General features: G+C 37.4%; 1 protein-coding gene across 2 annotated transcripts; it reads right to left on the bottom strand.

Moving 5' to 3' along the window:
- Nucleotides 1–1,701: 1,701 nt before the first annotated feature.
- On the bottom strand, nt 1,702–16,596 carry WASHC3 (WASH complex subunit 3). 2 transcript variants are annotated; one of them, XM_057420542.1, is made up of 7 exons: nt 16,467–16,596; nt 14,812–14,910; nt 12,445–12,510; nt 10,781–10,909; nt 10,391–10,501; nt 6,364–6,428; nt 1,702–3,050 (listed from the first exon to the last, which is right to left on the bottom strand). In XM_057420542.1, the coding sequence occupies exons 1-7, from the start codon at nt 16,515–16,517 to the stop codon at nt 2,966–2,968; spliced, it is 606 nt and encodes a 201-aa protein (XP_057276525.1). In that variant the 5' UTR covers nt 16,518–16,596; the 3' UTR covers nt 1,702–2,965. The 2 variants fall into 2 exon arrangements, with proteins under 2 accessions (XP_057276525.1, XP_057276526.1); XM_057420543.1 differs by lacking the exon at nt 6,364–6,428 and having other exon boundaries at nt 16,467–16,578.
- Nucleotides 16,597–21,277: the final 4,681 nt, after the last annotated feature.

Raw genomic sequence — 21,277 nt, 5'->3', positions numbered from 1 at the left:
ATATCTTTATGTATATGGCATCTTTTAAAAGTTCATTACTATTGGAAGCTTTTTAAAAATAAAAGTCACTTAAAAATGGACTTCTTCCTCTGAAAGTATTATGTATATCTGATTACTATGCAGCCAAGTTGAAATACTCCCTCCATCTTCTATTCCAAAACAGATGGCAAATAATGAGCAAGTTGGCATATCCTCTGCTTATAGTATTTAGCTTGCGGTTAAGGACTTTCCAACTTTCTGGGTTAGCACCATCTCACTAGAAAACTGCTGTAGATCAAGGAGGACCAGCACAGCTGACGTAATTCAGTCTCAAACCAACCTTCCCATACTTAATAGCCTCTTGTGTCAGCATGCGCCCTAAACTGAAACATCTTGGATTGAATTTGGCTACAACCTAAGAGTACAAGGATCTGTTTAGCAGATGAGACTGGCAGGAACAGAGGAGCTTAATGTGGTCAGAGGTTCCGAAGGCAGTGAAAGAATTATGGCTGCTGATGTACCCAAGGTAGAAAGTGCATCAGCAGCCATACCCTGGTTCTACTACCCTAGATCCTGACAGTCCAGATGCTTGGATTCCTACTGTGCCACCACTCCAACAGGAGAGGAGACAAAGTGGCAAGGTTTTTCTTAAGGTTTCTGCAACCCTACTAAGACTGCAATAGTCCAAAGTAAACAGCTACCCTGAAAAAAACACACAAGTCTTAAGCAATTCAATTCACCACACTTCCTAATGAAATTGTATTCTATGACATATGTGATTACCAATTAATCATCCCTCATTTTAACATGTGACAGTAGGCCAGAGGCTTTTTCATTCCACATAAAAACACATCTGTAGTGGTGTAAAAGAAAATGGATTTGATGTTTTCCAGACTTGAAATTACTTTATACAAACAGCTTCTTCAAAATGCTAACCAATGGAGTCATACCTCCTTAAATGTGTATTGCTAACCTTGTTTATTTCTTAAAAAAAGAATAAAAATGACTGTGTCTCAAGTCAACTCATTAAAACACGCTACTTCCTTACATAGGTTAAGATAATTTCAAAAGTATCAAATATATGGTCCTCATTTATTCCAGTCTTCCTTAAATTTTCTTGTTAGATGAATGGCTATGGGATGATCAGCTCTCCTCCAGCCAGAGTGCCAACACGGCTTAGATTAAACTCTCTCCTTCAGCTAGCAGACTGATGCAAGTTCAGAATTACTAGTTTTGAATAAACATGAATGGCAAAGACTACAGAAGAATTTTCATTATCTTTTTTAAAACAACATACAGGAATAAAACAGAACCACAACTTTGGTTTACAAAGCATAGCTTTAATTATACAGATTGCTTCAATGAGTTTTCAAATATAATTTTAAAAAGTCACTAGTGTTTTAATACATGTGTTCTGAAATAACATTATAACACTTACTTTTGAAATACTTATTGCTAATGTTAGTATTTGTTGAGTTTTACCAAGCGTCAACTATTGAATATTTTTGTTTAATAACTAATTCATCATTAATATGCCATCTCTGGATGTTCTTTAGTGCATATACACTTTCAAAATGATGCAGGTATTACTCTGATTTACAGGTTAGGAAGACCTTAAGTATGTTTGCCAAACTCTAATGGGAGCCATGCTTAAATTACAGAAAGAAAAAGCAGCTAATCTACTGAAGTGGCATAAATAATTAGAAGATAATGACTCAGTCATGAAAGCTAACAAGTTTACATACTTTGAGCTTCAGTTTTAGTCTTGGTCTTGTAAAGAATGTGAAATACCAGAAAGCAAACAATTGCTTGGCCCACAGCATTCTGGTATAATCACAGTAATCTGGGGAATTCAAATATATCGTGAAGAATTTCATATGGAACAAATTCTGTTAAAGAAGATTCTTTAATGAAATTACATTTTTGACTCATGGAGTAGATGAAGTAATTTGGATGGAAGTCTTCAGGGCCAGTCAGGCGCCAAGTGGTTTTCTTCATATTGCTTCCCAATGCATACCTTAAGGAGTACCAAGGTAGTTTTATTGTCATACAAACTGAATTTTGGCTTTTTGCATGAATTATCAGCAAAGGCACCAACTTGGAGGTAATTTCTTACCATATGAAAACTGCTCAGTCATATAGCTGCTTTTGAGTAAGCCCATCAGCAGTCAGAAAGTGGCTTCCACTGACCCACATGACAGTGAACAAGTAGCAAGAATCTGGCATTCCATTAATAACTTCCCAGGCACTTGCTTTGTTAAGGGTCCTTTTCAAACCAGTCTTGCAATGTTTGTAGCTTTCTATACCACTGAAACCTGAGTTAGATACTCTTCTAGAGAGCAGGAATTTCTTTAGCAACTTTGTACAGACTCTAACGTGACTTCTAACGGCAGTATACACTTTGAAAATAGATTCAAATTGGTTTTCAATATATTTTTCACTTGGATTTTAGGTTTTCAGAATACGGAGTATCACTGATTTGCCATCACTATGAGATAGTTGACTTCTATGTAATTCTTGATGTGTCACTTAGCATATAGTATATTAGAAAAAAAATATGATTCATGAATGAAACAATTTCATTTTGAAAAGTTACTTTATGTGTAACTCATGGCACAGAAAGAAGGCAATTTAAATATGTCACAAAGAAAATCCAATAATGATGAGAATGCAGTCTTAGAGACCTGAAGGTTTAGAGGCATGGACTTTTTATTTACAAAGTGGTATCAGAAGAATTAGAAAGGCATCCGAAATGATGCAGCATAAAAGATGCAAGGATCTCACAATTAACTTTCATGGTGGAAAGGTCCAGGTTGAAACGCGCTGCTTGTTCAAACTTTTTGGGAGAGAACATGAAGGATCTTAGTTCTTAAAAATGCTTTCTGATAAATCATGTTTCCCATGTGACTCACCAAAACCATTGTCTGCTAAAGTTCCAAACATATCAGCATTTAACAGAGGTTTCCAAAGGCCAAAATGAGTCTCTTCAGTCACTAAATGAAGATTCGCTATCAGAACTCTCTTCTGCTTTCCCATCATCTCCCCAGGCAGGCACGGGGGCATCTGGGGTCCTGCAGGCAACAAAAATGTTCTGTGTTGTAAATCTTAGAAGAAGGCTGAGAACACATGCAACTTACCATGCAGTGCTAATGTCCTTCCATCACAACTGCACAGGCTAATAAACATTTAGCACATTAACTGTCTACAGTTTACAAACTCACACCATACTGATATTGCTTCACTTACAACTTAAACAAGGAACCATAAATCACTGGACAACAAAACTCTGTAAACATCAGTTTGAATGCACACCTTTGAAGTTATCAGAAAGAATGACAGATCACTAAGAAGTGGCAAACACGAGTAGAAAGAGCAGAAAGCAGGCAACAGTGATTAATTCTTTTTCTTTTTTTTTTCTGCCTTCAGAGATTCTAGGGCTGAAGGGAACATGCTGTACACCATTAAGCAGTGTAAATAGTACATGAAAAAAAAAGACAGGAAATGAACAATACTGTATCCAACTAAAACTGCAGGGATAATTTAGAGAAGAAAAAAAGAATTACTCAGAGTGGAATTTGGCTAGAACATTGGGTTAAATTTGACATGCAAGAGCAGCCATGGGATTTTTATTGACTATAAATGATCAGACCTCTTGTATTTACTTTTTAAGAGACTATTTAAGATAGATCTAACAACATGTCAAAACATCAGCTCAGTGAATCTACTGGGAAAGGAGGGGAGAGAAGTAAACCATCTAAAGACTAACTAACACTACTGATTGAAGATGCTAGCTCTCCCCAGAGTCTCCCTCCTAACTATATAACGAGTTTGACAATAGAAGCAAGACTGAGCCTGGTAAATTCTGAAACCAGGGTAGAAAACAAAACCACAATTATACTTGGGGAAGGGGAAGAATGATCTTCACAGAAACTAGCTTCCAGGATGACAATTAACTACTCTCTTTTTGATAAAATACTACATTCTAAACTAAGCTGACAATTGCTTATTTGTCCTATTGTTATTTATCTAGGGTCTACCCCTGTGTGTCATGCCATAGAATTCATTTTCCAGCTTTAGTTATGTTTATTATAATTTCTCTGTTGGATATCCCTCAGGTACCTCTGAAGTACTTCTAAACATTTTGGGTGCAAAATAAGAAGTTGAAAGTGTATTAAAGAACTTTAAGAGAGCCTTCTCCCTCATCCCAGCACACCTCTAAAAAAAATTAAGAAAGCATTTGCTTTCTCATGCAAATACCACTTCACAATATTATTCCTTGTTGCTGCAGTAATGACAAAACAGAGGAGCTGTGCGAAGACATGTGATCTGGAGAGACCAGTGCAAAAACCCTCCTCTTGAAGAAGAGGAAGATAGCAATGAATTCCTTTAGTTTGTGAGAGCAGGACAAACTCTCCTGGAACTGTAGACAGGCAAGAGAGGAAGGATAGAAACATAAGTTAAAAATAGGTAAATTGGGAGCTCGATAAAATAAGCAGCTATAAAACTCTAAAATGTTGAGAAAGGAGTGATAACACAAGTAGAACAGCCAAAGGAAGAGAGTATAAATGACTCCATGTTATTAGAATTAGCACCTCTGCAGTCACAAAAAATCCACACTCAGTCACTGGCAAGTAGCTGGGAGAGTCTGCAGAAAGCAACTGAGCATACAGCAATAGGTACATTTTCCTAATTTTCCGTGGGACTCAGTAAGCAGAATTAAGGAATTCAAAGACTCCAAAAATGTGGAGTGAATTGCCAATATAAAGAAGAGTCTGATATTGAGACAAGAAAGCAAGAAAATTAGAAGAATGGTCACCCACTTCTGACTCCTTAAAATAGTATGCATTATGCAACTTCCCAAATAATTAACTTTCTTTAACCAGGCTGACTTCCTACGCAGTTTTTAAACCAGTAACATTTTATAGAAAATCTGCCTAAGCATTACTGTTGCACAGAATCTTTGAAGATGGACTTTGAGACCAAATACCAAACATATTCCATGAGCCCCAACCCACAGGAATAACGTTTCTATCCTAACCCAAAATGGACAATCCAAAAGTAGGTTCTTTTTTTTAAGAAGCTTCTGAATTTTTAACTTATTTTTATCTATTATAAAAATCCATCCCATTATGAAGAAGTATCAGTGGCTACAGAAAGGTATGGACAAGAAATGCACAGTAGAAATTACAGCACATTTAACACACACATAGTAAAACTGTGTTGGACAATCCTGATTCTTATTTGTGTTCTCTTTCTTTTTTCACATCTGATTAGTTAAAATATCAAATGAAGAATAACTACTTTAGGCTTACTTAGACACAAGGAAGTAGCCTGGAGTTTAAGTGACTCGACATATGATGATACTTCAGTTTCCCTATATATTTATTTATTTTATGAAACAAGTTGCTGGTTTCAGAATAAGCCTTTCCAAAATGTAAAAAAATGTCACTAGGAACGAGAAGTGGACTTTCTAATACACTGATGATTCCTGAAGAGGATGCAGAAGTGTTCCAAACAGTTTAGTGGCTATTAATGTAATAATGAAAGTTAGTATTTTCACAGTTTAACAAACTGTGAAACAGTACAGTAAAACTAAATTATATGTCAAATGTAAAATAAGCCTAAAATTCATGCTCATGACCAGATAAGTAACTTTGAAAATGAGTATCTACTCTTAATAGTTTTCACATCAGATTAACTCAATCAGCAGTCACAGTTTCAAACTGCTGACTTCAATTTACATTGTCAATGATCAAGTCAAGTTGTACACTCCATCTGCTGAGGGATTCAGGAAACAACTGTGCTGTCCCTTATGCATCCAGCAATATAAAAGAGAGTTTGTTCTTCTTACTCTACAATGATAACATTTTCTTACTGAAGTGTTCAAAGTATCTGGGAGAAAACCTCATACTCAGCACAGTGAAAATGCTACTGATGTATTATTTGGTTCCTCATCACTAACTGCACATTGTTAAATGTTACCTTGCCACTGCCATATCCTTTTCTTGAACCTCTGTCTTGGAAAAAGTTCTATCATATCCTCGAAGTCTGAATGGTAAAGTTCTGCAACTTTCTGTTTGTGAGGGTGCAGTAGTCACCCATTTATATTCCAGTCTTTGTATTTCCTGGGCCTTGCCTCAGACGAGACAACACTGAAAAGACAGCTCATACTTGAGGTTGCATCTCTCTTCCTTTGGTACTGATGGTCCTCTTCAGACCTATAAATTGCTAAAAATGCCTTTCACAGAAGAATTAGAAACCTGTTTTAATGCTGATAATTTATATTCACAATAGTATAAACAAGCTTTTCTAAGCAGACTTTTTCCCAAGCTTTTCAAGCACATGGTTGCATTCCAGCCCTACTGGAAGTTATAAATTACTTACTCTAGAAGATCTGGATTTAGGCCTTCAGAAATCATTTTGTTTCGTATTGCCATTACAGGAACACCCTGTATAGGGAGGAGGAGTAATGATATGAAATTACTGGACACAACAGGTAAACTAAATTCCAAAGGTTCTTCCAGACTACACATTCATACAAATTTATGGATGTCACTTGCTGAAAAAAAGCGTGGAATGATAATCTCAGTTGCCATCAGTATGAGCCTAGAAGCAAGAAATGACCAAGATCAGAAGCTCTTTTAATCCATCTTATATTTATGTCAGAACATCTAGAGGAAGTTGCAGGGACATTATCAGGAATGGACAGATATATTTGCAATTCATGCAGACAAAACTGAAGGTATGTGTATGGATGAGAATGTGAGGAAAGCATAAAGTAGCACTGAGATAGCAGAGAACAATTGTGCTAGAAAGACAAAGAAGACTTGGACACGCTGAATGTAAGCCAAAAAGGGAGGGAAACCAGGACAGTGGTTACTGCTCTGGACAAGTATCTTAAGACATTGCTAAAAACTGGAGAAGTCTTTAAAAAGCATGTGGAAAAAGGCAAACAGTACACAAGAACAGAAGCATAATTTAAAAGTGATTCCTCTGAATACAACTGCTTGTACAGTCAGGCTTGAATCTTCTATGACTTGTGGACAGATTTAAGCCAACTATGTACGTGTTAAAAAAATTTCATCCTTTCATTGCAAGTCCTTCCACAGCTTCTGCACTTTATTTTATTCAGCAACACCTAAAAATCCCCTCCTCTTGGACCGCAGATGCAAGAACACTTTGACCCACGTCATCTTGCGAGATACATTCCAACAAACTGCTCCTATGTTTCCACTGCAGTTGCTCAAGGACAGCTTGTTGCTTTGCCATATCCCTGTTGCAAACCATCAGAAATACTACCTGGATAACTACATGCCAAGACAGGACGAAAGGAAAAATAACATGGGGGATACAATTTCTGATTTCAGGGGACAAAGCTACTGGTGGTCTAGGAAAGTCACAAGAGGCCTCACAGTCTAAAAGAAAAGGAGTGCAAGATTCTTTTGGCACAGGACAAATATCTTATGTCCAAAGTAAGTAAAACAGTGATAAAATAAAGGGCAGCCACAACTAATGATCCAGAGAAGCATGTGGTACTAGCGACAGCTGCAGTAGCTAACCTGGCAAAGTGAGAGTAAGCTAGCTGTCTTACTGTGCTTTTCTCATGCAGTTTCACAGTAAGAACCACAGTCAAGACTTGTGCATGAAGATTCTGGAATAGCACACAGGTACATGGTTTTAGTAATTTATAGGCATATCATCAAAAATGTGACTCAAACAGTTGCAAGGTATTAGACTGTAATAAAGAATTTCTCAGTAATTCACAACTAATTTACATTACAAAGGGGAACGCACTGCAGTATTTCATGGCAGTTTAAAATTATTCACTTATTTTAGTATAGATTTGGACACCAGAGATTGCATGTATAAACAACATCTTCTACTACCTAATGGTTTTCCCCTTACTTGACTGCTCTTAGGGGTCCTTTCCACAGCTCAGAAGTCACTGATGAAGTATTTATGCATCAATTCAAACCAAGTGAAAACAAGATTGAGTCAAATCAGGCAAAGCAGAATTGGTATTCACTTTCAATGAAAGGGAGCTTGGTATATGAACTTGTAAAAATGGACTGGAAACTGTTATATTTTCACAAATTATACCTGGGAAAGTGTTTTATTCCAAAACTGTGTGCACCAATATATGTAAAAAAGAAACCCATCTTGGTACTCTCATACAGTCACAGATTCACTAAACATATCTAGAGTTTAATCAGAATGTCCTTTAACAGTGCACTTTTTTTTCCTGAATGAAAACAAATAAGATTGTACCTGAATTTGTTTATAATACAATTAGGAGATTATAATTACTTTATCTTTCATACTTTCAGAAGTTTAAATCCAGAAAATCACAGCCTAATACTGCTGTGACCCTAAATCTTACTAAAATAAAACAGACAACTATTTTAAACCTAAACCACAACCACCCTGAGCATACAGGCCCACTGAAATGGCACAGGTGTACTTTTCTAACATAGAAGCCAGTGCTGAATTTCCATCGCATTTGTCTCTGCCCAGATAAGATCTGAAATAATCCAAATCACTACACATTCAACACAATGTATCCCAGCCCTACTCTCAACCTGGTCCTGCAGCTTAGGAGATGCAGAAGCCACAGTGCAAGCAGCAATCTTGTGGCAAAATAGGTTTTGGTTCTCCATAGTGCAGAAGGAGGTCACATATCATCACTGCAGGCAATTCCTGGCGATCATGCACTCTCCATGTTTGTTTTTTATTTCAGTCCTTTAAAGAAAGGATCAATCTATATCAGGCCAGTCTTGGAATCTGTGCAGTCATGTTTGATGTTTGGAATCAAGTAAAAGTATTTGTACTCCAAACATAAGTTCATCTGAAATCACAGATTGCTCCTATCACACTCCCAGTAGAAGTGTTCTGAACATTTGTTGTAGCAAATCTGATACTGTTTTTGTAAGGTTTGCTTGAATATTATTGTTGTGTATTTAAAAAAAATACATGAATTAAATATGCTCATCTGTACTCCATCAAAATGTGTATGTTATTATTTCACAGACAAGCTATATTTAATGTAAAAGAACTATCTCTCCATGGTGCTAATTCTTAAATACTATAAATACTGTAAGAAATAAATAAATGATCAGTTTAAACAAAGCTTCAGCTAGTAACTTAATTTGGGCAAATAAATGAATTGAAATACTTGACTGGACAAAAAGACCAATTTGGCAAATACAAAAGCCCACGTTAGTTTGTAGTATGTTAGTTTGACTTTCCTACCACACTGTTTACAACTGGCAGAGGAGTCACAAGGAACTGCCAGTACAAAGGATAAATTGGGAAGGTGAGATCTGACTCCTCTAGCAGTCACCAATAAAGAAAAGTCAGAGTAATTAGACCATCAAGCATTTTCATATCCACTTTGAAGTCTGGCATTAAATCAATATACTAACATAGTATCTACTCTCTGCTACTACCCCACTGGTAGGTTTTCCAAATGTTTTGTAATAAGCTACCCACAAAGTGCCAATTTGTGATTCAAATGAAGAATAAGGTCTGGAACATCAGCCAAAGTATCAAACACACCAATTGTAATAATTACTCTGAAGAGGGAGTGCAACTGTGAAGTTAGTTTTAACACAAGCAACATCTTACAATGAAGCAGTCATATTGTCTAGAATCTCTATATATATTTTAGAGGAAATATATATTATTTTAGAGCAAATTTTCCATTGACAGCTTGAAAATACAGATTATTTTGTTTCCAAACAAATTTTTAATTTTATGAATGTGAAAAAAAAATCACCAAGAGTCTCCCATTCACTTTTTCTCACCTTTGCTAGTTTTCACGCATGTAAATATTGGGATTAAACACATTTATTTCCTATTTACCTATAGAATAGCTCACAGATAAAGAGACAAACAAAACTTGCATCATGAATAACAGGAAAGTGAAGTGGAATGAAGTAGTGAAGCAATTCTTTTCTCTATTTTGAACCCTACAGAAATATCAAATATTTCTGCTCTGGACTATACTAGCAAACCTGCATTTTGCACCCTACAGCAAAACCAAACTGTAATCATGTCTGTGTATAGGGAATGACACTAATTCTGCCAGAATAACTACACTTTCAGTGGCAACTCCTGTGACTCCAGCTAATATCATTCTGCATTTACACATATTCACACTGTTGACAATTACACTGGCAGAATTCTGTAGAAATATCTTGCGTGAAGCTGGCTGATGGAATGTATCATATCAACTCACTTATTAAAGAAGATGTGCTAGAAATATTGTGATGTCATCATAGCTTAAAGATTACTGTTGCAATATATTTACAGACATTTCCAGACATTTAATGTTTACTTACAGCTGTATGTAAAATATACTCCACCTAAAAATAATGGGAGTACTCAAAGAATGATAAAAGAACTGACTTACCACTTGTACCATTTTAAGATATCTGGCGTATCTTGGATCCTTGGCCACAGTTCTGACATTTTCTGTTACTGCCTCCATTTTCTGTAACCTTTCTTCATGTATATTGTTCTGCTGTACGTAAAAAAGATAACACCTTAATATAGTTAGGTATGCAGACCTGAAGCATGCAGAGATCTCAATCCATGAAATTTGTAATTTAAGGATAAACTGTAACGCTTCTTCATCAAGACTATTCTCATCTACAGTCATTAGTGAAAAACATAGTTCTAGATCTTTACAGCTGACTGATCTCTTCCAATAGACCTGTTTTTTCCACCTATTTCAAATGACACTAGAAACTTGACACAGGGAGGTATATTCCTTCAGTGTTAGTTATGATTTATTACTTACTCCAGATTGAGGTGATACATCTGTCTGTTGATCTGTAGTAGCTTGTGCCATAGGACCATTTGTAACACTGTTCATATTTGCATTGGACACTTCAAATTTCACATCTTCTAGGCCAGGAATAGAGGACAACTGAATGTACAAAACATCATCAAGTAAGCAATAGCATATTGTAAGTCTACACATACAATAAAATCTGCAGTATGCTGCTGATTACATATTCCCCAGGTAGGTTTCACATTAGTAAAAAGGTAACTTTTTATCACTGGTTTTGGTATTCTAACTGGCAAAAAACAACAAAAAAAAAGATTTTTCTATTCAGGTGGCTTCTACAACAAAAAAAACCCAGAAGATGCCATTGGAGCTCTCACTGCTAACACAGAGATGCAGTGCAGGAAAGGCTTCAACCTCTTCCCAGCATTTTGCTCCTCCACTTACCAACCACACCAGAGCTGTGCCATCTTTTCTGCTACTTCATCTACAGTGAAAGACATCATGACAAGAACAGCTCTATTACTTAACAGATCGGTCACTGGTTACAGATTTTGCAATTTTCTACATCTTTCACTCTCTTTTAAGGAATCACTGAGAGTGGATATTAAATATGCCACATATCTATTTGAAGGAACTTCTAATTAGTATGATTATGAAGAATTCTGCTATAATTATTAATAGTGATAATTCCTAAATACTCTGAAATAAACTAGTTAGTAAGCACTGTTTGTACTATTACAGTATTTCATTCACAAAGATCTTAACGAATGGTTTCAAGTTGTCCTACCCCTGCTCCCAGAACAGCCAACCAAAACAAACAAATTGAAAGACAGACTGGTTAAAACTTTACGAGGGGTGTTCTTTTTTAATCTTTCTTTTTTTCTTGTAGCAAATTAAATGACAATATATGACTACAGATTATATCCTTTTCTCATTTTAGCTAAAGAAGATGCATCAGGCATATTTGTGCTAGCTTGGATCCAGTTCAGGTCACATTTCAGTATCAAAATGTTTACAAGGCGTCTCCGTAGTAACTTATACCAGCTGAAATCCTTAGAGTCCAGTAACACTTACAAAGATACTTTAGTTTTGCAAAGGGGGCAAAAATTTCTTATTAGAGTTTGCATGGCAAATGCTATTTCATAATGCAACCCTGCCACATGTTCAATATTTTAATATCAAGAAACTTCTCTCCATTTTAAGACCAAGCACTGCAATAAAATCAAGATAACTAAGCTGCTGCATAGTTCAGCTGCCCTTTCAAGATCGAAGATCTCTTTTCCTGTTCGTTATGTTCATTATACTCATATATTCATATGTACATTATTGAAAACATTTCCACTATGTGCTGCTGGTTCCTTTCTTCCGTATCAACTACATGCCTTGGGTGACATGGTTTAGCATGAGGCGTCCCTGCCCATGGCAGGGGGGCTGGAACTAGATGATCTTCAGGTCTTTCCAACCCTAACTATTCTATGATTCTATATTCGAATGTAACACAATGTAAGCAGCAAGGCACGCAAAGAGAGAGTTTGCTATGTGAGCATTTCATATTAGCACCTTCAAATCAGTATGAAAACTTATTTGCTCAATTCAGACTATGAAAAGGAAGCTAGTTCATGTAGTCTAGGAGGCTGTCACTGTTAGGAAACAAAGTCTGTGTACATACAAACCTTTGCATCCAAAATATTGAGTGTTGTTTCAATTTGTTGGATACGGAGGGAGAGTGCTGACAATTTCTAGAACAGAAAAGAAATAGTACGTGAAAGACTCCCTTAGGCACTTGTACCTATAAACCAGTTCACCTAAATAAAATCACTTGAGTCTCCCACCTGCTGAAGGCAGAGTAGAATGTAAATGAAATAACGTTACGAAATGAGTGCAGCAATGACATCCCTTTTTAGTACAGTAGCTACAGTGATTCAAATTTTAAATTATTTTACTAGGCAGTTAGTTTTGCCAGATAATGACCGACAGATATGAAGACAGACGATGTACAAAAGAAAGCCAAAGTAAATAGGGTATTACTTTGGGCAACTGGAGAATAAAAGTAGACTCTTGCAGTTACCGAAACTGCTTTCTTCCAAGCTTTTTCCAAATGTGGAAGATGAAAAGATATGAAGTGTGTGTACATTACTGAGCAAATGCAAAATAGAAACATCTGATAAAGAATACAGCAGGTGATTCAAAGTCCTATACAGTCAAAACACACAGTGAACCAGTACTAACCAGAAGCTTTAGATGCTCCAGGTGCACCTCAGTCAGATTTTGACTTCTTTTTTTTTTCTTTTTTTTATAAATACAACCTAGGTTTCTCTGAACTATTCTGTAAGAACTGTCACTCTTTTAACTAATCACTACCATACTCCAACAGACCTGTCCAAGTGAAGCTGGCTAGCGTGCTGGCTGGCAGATATATACCACTCTGACAGCTTTCTGGCAAGTTGGCAAGACTCTGCCTGGCTCTGAAGCAGAACTTTAACACCCTAAGAAAATGGCAGTTTCTGCCAACATGCTAGAAAAAGTAAAAAGAGACTGACAGGAGTTAGTCTTTTTGGATAGCACACTGACTTGTTTACAGATGGTTCTTTGTTCGTGAGAGGAGTTAGTTCCTGTTGAAAAGAACTATGTGCTCTACATGTAGCTGGGGAAAGGGGAGGAAAGATGTACAAAAGACAGTTATATAACTTTACAGGTCAGTTTGACTAGACAAGAGCCAAGAAATTTAGAGTTAAGGATGGTGTCAGCCCTAATTTTGAATTTCTTGGCTTCTGTTGATTTACACTGGGCCCTTTCACATTGAAAACACTCCTGTACTCCATAATAAAATACATTCATAGAAATACATTCATAAAAACTCATACAAAAAAAAATTTCAAGAAGTTTATAAAGCAACTAACTCTTTAGTTTTCTTGGGTAAGTACATATTTAGGTTAATTAATAACCATTCTATTAAGCAGACTTCACAGCGTCTCTGTGTGCTCAAGATGGCTTTAAATACACATGTTCTGATTTCCACAGTGCCTATGTAAGAGGTAATATTCAGATCAAGTGATGACTGAGTTTTGGACAACTGACAACAGCATCATCAGGCAGTCACACTGCCCCAGGTATCAAGTTAAAATAAGTTTAAGAATTTAGAAATTACTCTTGTTCCTCTGAAGCTCCATATTTTGATGTGGTAGCAAAATTTCATACTTGTCATCACGGGTCTGGCTCTAAACCTCACTAACAAATAAGAGAAATTCTCAGATTACAGGGTTTAGTCCAATTGCATTTGACAGCTGCCCCAGCCCTGCTGGCTAGGCTGTATAGCAGTCTTTGTGGAATAAAGTAGTGAACAGTTACAAAATAACCACTAGTGATAAAAAAGTTAAGCTTAAAGCCACATTAGAACACACCCTTCCTACAAGGGAGGAATCACTTTTGTCCCCTTCAGTGGACAATTCCAGTCCTGTCAGTCTGCTGTATTTCTATTGACTCTAAAATCACCAAAACCCCTTATTAACACTAAGTATCTTTGGTTTTCTTTTTTACAAGATACTAAAATTAAGTGCTTCATGTTCCGTATGAATCGTTTGCCAAAATTTTTTTTTCTTTTTTTTTTTACAGTCAGAGCTTAGTGTGTCACCTTTTAAAATTAAAGGTGGTAAAATCTGAAAGTGAGTTTTGATGCAATACCCAAGGACTCAGATGAGAGGGATACTGACTGTCAAAATGGATTCAGCACCATGGGAAGATGGCAACCTTCTTCCGAAACAAGATGATATCCACAGATGGAGCTGCTTCAGAACAAATTCCAGGTATCAAAAAGTTCAAAGACCATGCCAAACATAAAAGTCTAAGGAAACAACAGGATTAAGTGTGGTAGAATCAGCAGCTAATGTGGATATCTTGGGGAAAAAAAAATCTTACTTGAGAGAAACCTTGAACAGAAAGCAGACTACATTTTTTTGATTTAAGCTACCAGTATTTCTGCATCAAAAATATTTTTTATTTTTCATTGTATAAAGTGACAGCTGGGAAAATGATAAACATACCTCTTCACAAACAGTAGAAAAGCGGTTGAGAAACTGCACTGTGTGAACCACAAACTGGTTTAGAAATGCTACAGTTCTTTTCTGCTGAATAGCAGGAACCTGCATTAAATAACAAGAAAATTATATCACACACAGACGTCAGTTCTCACATATGGATTCAAAGATCTGTTAAAAATGCACTTTTTAAAAGAAATTATGCTAGAAACCTGCCTCATGTACTTCTCATGAATGATATATAAAAACAATTTTTTAGTATCTGTACGTATACATGCATACAAATGTTATAAGGGCTGTCTCATTTAAGAAAATAATTTTAAATGGAATTGTGAACATTGCTGAAAATCAGTGTTAAAACTTAAAAAAACAAAGAGGAAATCAGAATCTTTCCTTCTAAAGCTTCAAAAGGAAGAGCAAACTTGGTCATCCATACAAATACTCAACAAAGGTGGTTACACCACCACCATAATCAAAAATAAAGAGTACTGAAATTGCCATCTGTCTCTAGTTACTCCCCATACTTTTTCTTATTTACAATCCCAGACCATCCTAAAATTACACTTTATTGTCACTCCTCCAAGTCAGACCAGATGCAGATGTATTTTCAGACTAAAAGATAGAATGTTATGTCGGAAAGAAAAAAAAAGAAAAAAGTCTGGTGCTCATAGTGTAACAGATAGCTTTTTCATTTAAACCTTTATACAAAACTGTAATCAGGAACATTCACACAAATGTTTATATATAATGTTATAGTGCCTCAGGGTTAATTACCTTGGATGACTGTTTAAGTCTTAAACTTTACACAGGAAATTACCCTATGGAATCATAGTTGGTTAAAGTGAAGGACTTACAAAGAAAAATGATTTTCATCCAAGTTGCAGCTGCACTGAACAAGTCTGTGAATAGAGCAACTTTCTGGTCTTCACCTCTTCTTTAGTCTGCCATTTACCATGGGAGACATTCACTACACTTTGATAGTCTTAAGATATCCTGACCTTTTGTGAGCCTTTTGTCGCTGCTATCTCAAGTTTTCAGTCTGTACACCTGCATGGTCGGGTCTGCTAAAGTTTACTTCTGTAGTTCCAAACCTGTCAAGCAGTGCTTGCAAACTTATGACATTTATGAGACAGCACAAAGATGTAAGGATCACTGTTCTATCTTTATGTTCTGTACTTAAGAAACAAATGGTTTTACATCATTAAAGGACACGAATAGGTAGCTTTGCGCCTATTTGCCTCAAAAGAATGTGGCTCACAGTTCTGAGACTGAACAGCTTTGCCTTTGCATGCATGGCTATCGCAAACCAGCAGCAAAACGCCTTTGGAAACCATTAATACCGCGTTCCTGGGGAGACCGCTTAAACCAAGACCCCGCTGCGAGAGCTGTGCCCCTGGTGCAGTGGCAGCAGCGGGGCTGCACGGCGGGGCAGCCCCAGCACACCGTCTAAAGCAGCCCTCATTGCCCGTAACCGCTGAGCGCCCCGGCTGCCCCAGGGTGCCTGGGAGGTCTTCAAGGCCGCGGCCGGGCCGGGCCGGGCCGGGCCAGGCAGCGGAGGCCGGGGAAAGCAGACGAGGCTCGCCCAGCACCAGGGCCAGCGCAGCCGCCGCCAGGGCAGGAAGCAGGACAGCTCCGGACCCCCGGGCGACCGCAGCCCGTACCTTGGTAAGGTCAATGCCGGAGCCCACAATGGGCAGCCCGTCCTCGTCCATCCCCGCGGCCCCGCACTCGCCGACCGCCTCCCGCCGCACCCCGGAACTCCCTAGCGCTCCCAACGCGACCTCTTGAGCTTGGCCCGGAAACAAAAACTCCACTCCAAGGCGCTCCGCATGCGCAGTCTCCTCTCCCACGGCAAGGCATCGCGGGAAGTGTAGTCCGCGGGAGGGAGGCAGCTGGAGGGCGGAGACTCAACTCACCGTGCGACCCGGCCGGGCGGAGCAGGGAGCAGGGCGTTGTGGGCAGGTGCTCCCGGGGTACAAATGCACCGCTTTTACCTAAACTAGGTAAAAGGCCAGTGAATAAACTGTTTCCGTGCGCACGTGCATAATTTGAGTGGTGAATGAAGGGCAATGCTTTCAATACAGGGAATAAAAATAATGAGCATCGAATGACCATGGGATCCAATGAAGAAGAAGCATGCCTGTAATCACGTTAGAAAGGACTCCTGTACCTTATGCAAAATGGGGAAAGAGGTGTATAGCTGTGACCTGTCTAACGTTTCTGTTTTGTTCAGCAGTACCCACCACTGGTTTCACTTGTTTCTTGGTACTTCTGTTTCCAGAAAAGGAACCTCAGAGGTACCAGGCTCCAAGGAAATAAGGACTAGACCTCAGGTTTCCAGATTTTCCTCCGGAAGGATTCTGTAAAATAACCAACCTGTTGGGTGGGATTTTTTTGTATGTTTGTTGGGTTTGGGGTTATTTTTTTTCCTATCTTCAGTGGTTGCTTGTATTATCTTCTCTTTACAACAGGGTCAAAGGACTGATCAGACCATTTAGAAATGGGGCCCAATACAAAGGTTGGGTTGAACCCCTCTAACAGGTTGCATCATCAGAAAGGGTTTCCCATCTCCCTTTCTTGCTCCCCACTGATGGCTTCATGCACTCATTTTACCATGTATCAGTTAAAGCACACAATGATCCCTTCTTTAAGGCATTTCACATTGCCACTTTGGCAGAGAACTAGTGTTGGAGGAGGGTGTTTTCTGCTTGGTTCATGAGTTGAATCAGATCAGCCAAAGTGTACATTGAACACCAGAGTCTGGTGAGCAGGGTTACCTGGCTTTGGCAGGAAAAATACAGGTAACTGCTACCTCATGCAACTTTACTGTGACATTTCAGAACTGTGCCAGAAATATTCTTTTTGGACACGTATCTGTCTGGCTTTGAGCAACTTGATCTAGTCAGAGGTGTCCCTGCCCATGGCAGGGGTTGGAACTAGATGGCCTTTAAGGTCTGTGCCAATCCAAGCCATTCTCTGATTCTGTAATCTAAACACTACTACATTTAATAAAAAAATATGTCTAAAGCTGTTAGAATCTAGCATAGTCTGAGGCTATTGGTAGGAAGCTTCTCATGTGATGAGATGAATAAAGGTGCACTAATTATTTTAATACCTTGAAGATAAGCACCCAAATGTGCTATGCTAATTTTCATTTAAAAGCTAACAAAACTGTTTACTTCCAAATTATTACAGCTAAGTATTCTACACATAGACAGAATCCATGATAACAGTGCTTGAATCTTTTACTTATTTACATAGAATTCTCATTTATGTACTGAAACAGCTTTTCCTTGATTTTATATTTATTACTTTCACAATGTATTTATTACTAACCTGCTGTCATATGCACAACATTATTACTCTCTTGCTGAAATACTATAGCCAGGTCTTTTGCTTATACTGTTTGAATTACTGAACAACCTGTGTTTCATACTGTTTTGGAACAATAACATGTAGTTGGCCGTTTCTCACATCTCCCAAAAGATGGACAGGGGTTAGTCTACCCCTAGTTCAGCAGGTTTAACCTATCTTCTAGTAATTGTACAAATTTTTGTTGGGCAAAGGGGGTGTTTGTTTAAATTATCTAAGTGATTTATATTGCCACCTTAATTACCTCTAAACTTCCTTCCCTAAGTTATATCCGAGAAGAATTCATCCTATTTACCGTAAAATGTCCATAATACAAGTTTTCCAGGCAACACCACAGAAATTTAATGATGTAAAGGCTTAGTCAAATCTTATCTGAATCTAGTGGTCTGTAAAGCTGGACAAGAAATCTCACAAGAGTATGCTCGTCTGTGAACTTTCTGGTACATTCTGCTTTTAATTTGGCCAAAAATACTGCATAGAGAGATGCAACACAGCACTTTTTCTCCCAGCTGGAATTAGGAAATCCAGGGCATGACAAGTGAAAAACAGAGGAAAATGATCTAAATCTTTCCAAAACCCTTAAAAATGTTTTAATTGAACTGGTTAAACTAGAACTATTAATGACTTATACCCCAATGAAAGGATTTATAAAAAAAAATTATTGAGTGATAATATCCAGATTTAATGTGTATCATTTGAAGAAGTATTTTGTACCAGTATCCTGTATACACGTACGGTATGATAAATGTCAAAGTAAGGACATAAATACTGCAGTATGTAACTGCTGGCTGTTCAGTTGAACACTAGTATTTTGAAAATGTTAACCTTTCAGGATGCTGAGGCTAACTTGGAGTGCAAAAGCTAACTGTATTACAGAAAACTGTAAAAATCAAAGCTTTGTCTTCATCATTAGTAAGAAATATTTTGTCTTGTGATTAGTGTACACTAAAAAGTAAACCAACAGCCCAGGTTTCAAAGCACTGCAAGTGATCTACTACATATATTTTTATATTGCACAAAATCAGAGCCTCTAGTCAACTGCAAAAGAAAACTGCACAGGCCGAAATAAACCTGGCAAGTGCTACTGTAGCTTAAAATGTCTATGCATTTTGCATGCTTATATACTGTTACAGGTCCCAAGACATAGTATTCTGTTAGAATCAGTACAGAACTCAAATAGCTATACAACTGAGAGGCAAGTTAAACAGAAACAAGAAGCTGATCCAAAAAATTTCCAGACATGGTGTCACCTGATCCTCCATAGGGGCAACAGTTGTTTTTACTAAGGTGGTCCAATGAACAGCTGAAAAGGTCAGAATGTGGATTAACATTTTTTTGATTTCCCATGGAGTCTTCTAAATCCATGCTTGCAAAGGGTATTCTAGTAAAGCTTTCTATATGAAACTGATACTGCCTCAATGATTCTTCCCTCAACTGAATTAAAAAGTCTATCTCAGTAATCTAAGTATGTCAGAATATGTACAAATTTAGCAAACAGAAGGTTCAAAGAATTACAGTCCTTGACAGTTAAATAGACTGAGCAATAGAAATGTCAGGTGTTATGTGGGTTCTTTTAAAAAATAAAACTGAAATTAAATGATAAATGATTTGCAGTTCTCTGTAAATGGCTCTTCAAGTTTCAGTTTTCCAGGTGCTATGCTAAGGCAACATCAGAGGATTTTGTGCTGCATGGAAGGACATGGGGAACATGCTAAAAACATCATTTTATGTTTTCTGCATTTGTTTTGGTTTTTTTTTCCTCCTTAATACCCATTTTATATTGGAAAGAAGTAATACAAAGAACCTTGAACTTGGCAAGATCATTCCATTCTTGGTAAATAGTTTTAAGTAGTCTTTAAAAACAAGAGTATTAAAAATAAGCATTCTGGCTTCTGAATTAACTACAGAACAAATGAGTTTCTGCCCTCTGCCCCCTTGGTTTTAAGCAATTCTAAATAAAAAGTCTTAGTCGGAATGCGCCTGCATGTACATGACACGTACTGCCCTTGTCCATATGGGTGCTGAGTATACTATATGATATTTTGCATAGCTAGGGACTATGTACAGCTTTGCTCTGAGTGTGGACATTAAAAAATAAGTATGTTTCAGTTTCACTACACATTCAGAAGAATAACAGTGCTCCAGTCCAATCCTTCCTGTCGGACACACAAAGATTTTTAGCTGTGTCTGTGAGCCAATTAAACTTACCATTAAAGCTCTACTATGGTCAAAATATGGACATGAGATGAACTAAGTGCTGCATCTTGAAGCATCCTCCAGTAAGTACACACCAGTCAAGACTGCAACCTATGAGGCACTTTATTCTTCTTTAAGGTAAATTTTGTGGCAGTTGGAAAGGAAAATTTCTCTAGGATATGAAATGATGAGAAATAAAATATGACTTACTTTTTAAAAAGTGACTGTAATCTCACTTTTTGCTGTCCTAATTCTTAATTGGTCCAGCATAAATAGGGACAAACAAGAGAATATTTTGAGATCTATGTACTGCTAGCTAATATCGATGGTGACAGTGGTGTAAGGAGCTGTTACACTAGCTGAACATCTCTGTATCATTTCCCTTGCAGAAGCAAGTAAAAAGGATATTGGAGACAGAAGCTGTATGTCTTTTACTCTTTCCTCTTTTATTTCATTTCTGGGTCTTGTATAGAAGGGATAAGAAAAACATGCCTCTAGAAAGCAGAATGTCTTTGATTTTCTAGTAGAAGGCTGGAAGTAAAAGACTGTAAAGAGAAAAAAACCTACACACCGTTTGGGATACTTAAAAGTAAATCACTTTGTCATCTTAAGAAAAATGATACTTCTTAAAATTATCATTCTGATTATACCATTAGTTTCTTCACTAATGGTACCACGATTATTTAGCAAATACATTCACAGACAGTACATTATAGCATTTCTTTCTTATATGATAGTCATCGTTGGGCAGTTTGATACAGAGACAGGTGTTCTTCCTGTAGGTACTCAGGACAATTTAAAAGAGGTTGAGCTGTGTTACCTGATCAAAACTGCAGACTGAGATTGCTGGATACAAAATCTCTTGAAGCAAAATAGTTTTAAAAAAGTCATTTCACACCAAAAG

The sequence above is a fragment of the Pezoporus wallicus genome, unplaced genomic scaffold (genome assembly GCF_028554395.1).
Source record: "Pezoporus wallicus isolate ANWC-B61680 ecotype Strahan unplaced genomic scaffold, APGP_CSIRO_Pwel_v1 contig_2871, whole genome shotgun sequence".
Lineage (NCBI taxonomy): Eukaryota > Metazoa > Chordata > Aves > Psittaciformes > Psittacidae > Pezoporus > Pezoporus wallicus.
Note: the sequence above shows the minus strand (reverse complement) of the source record. Positions and strands in the feature narration are given on the sequence as shown.

What these genes read in the sequence shown, in the direction of transcription:
- WASHC3 (XM_057420542.1), bottom strand. Translation starts at nt 16,517, where the DNA reads ATGGACGAGGACGGGCTGCCCATTGTGGGCTCCGGCATTGACCTTACC. An exon ending in CCGGCATTGACCTTACCAAG is followed by an intron (nt 14,911 to 16,466) that starts GTACGGGCTGCG and finishes TATTTAATGCAG; the next exon opens with GTTCCTGCTATTCAGCAGAA. An exon ending in CTAAATCCAGATCTTCTAGA is followed by an intron (nt 3,051 to 6,363) that starts GTAAGTAATTTA and finishes TGTTGCCTGCAG; the next exon opens with GACCCCAGATGCCCCCGTGC.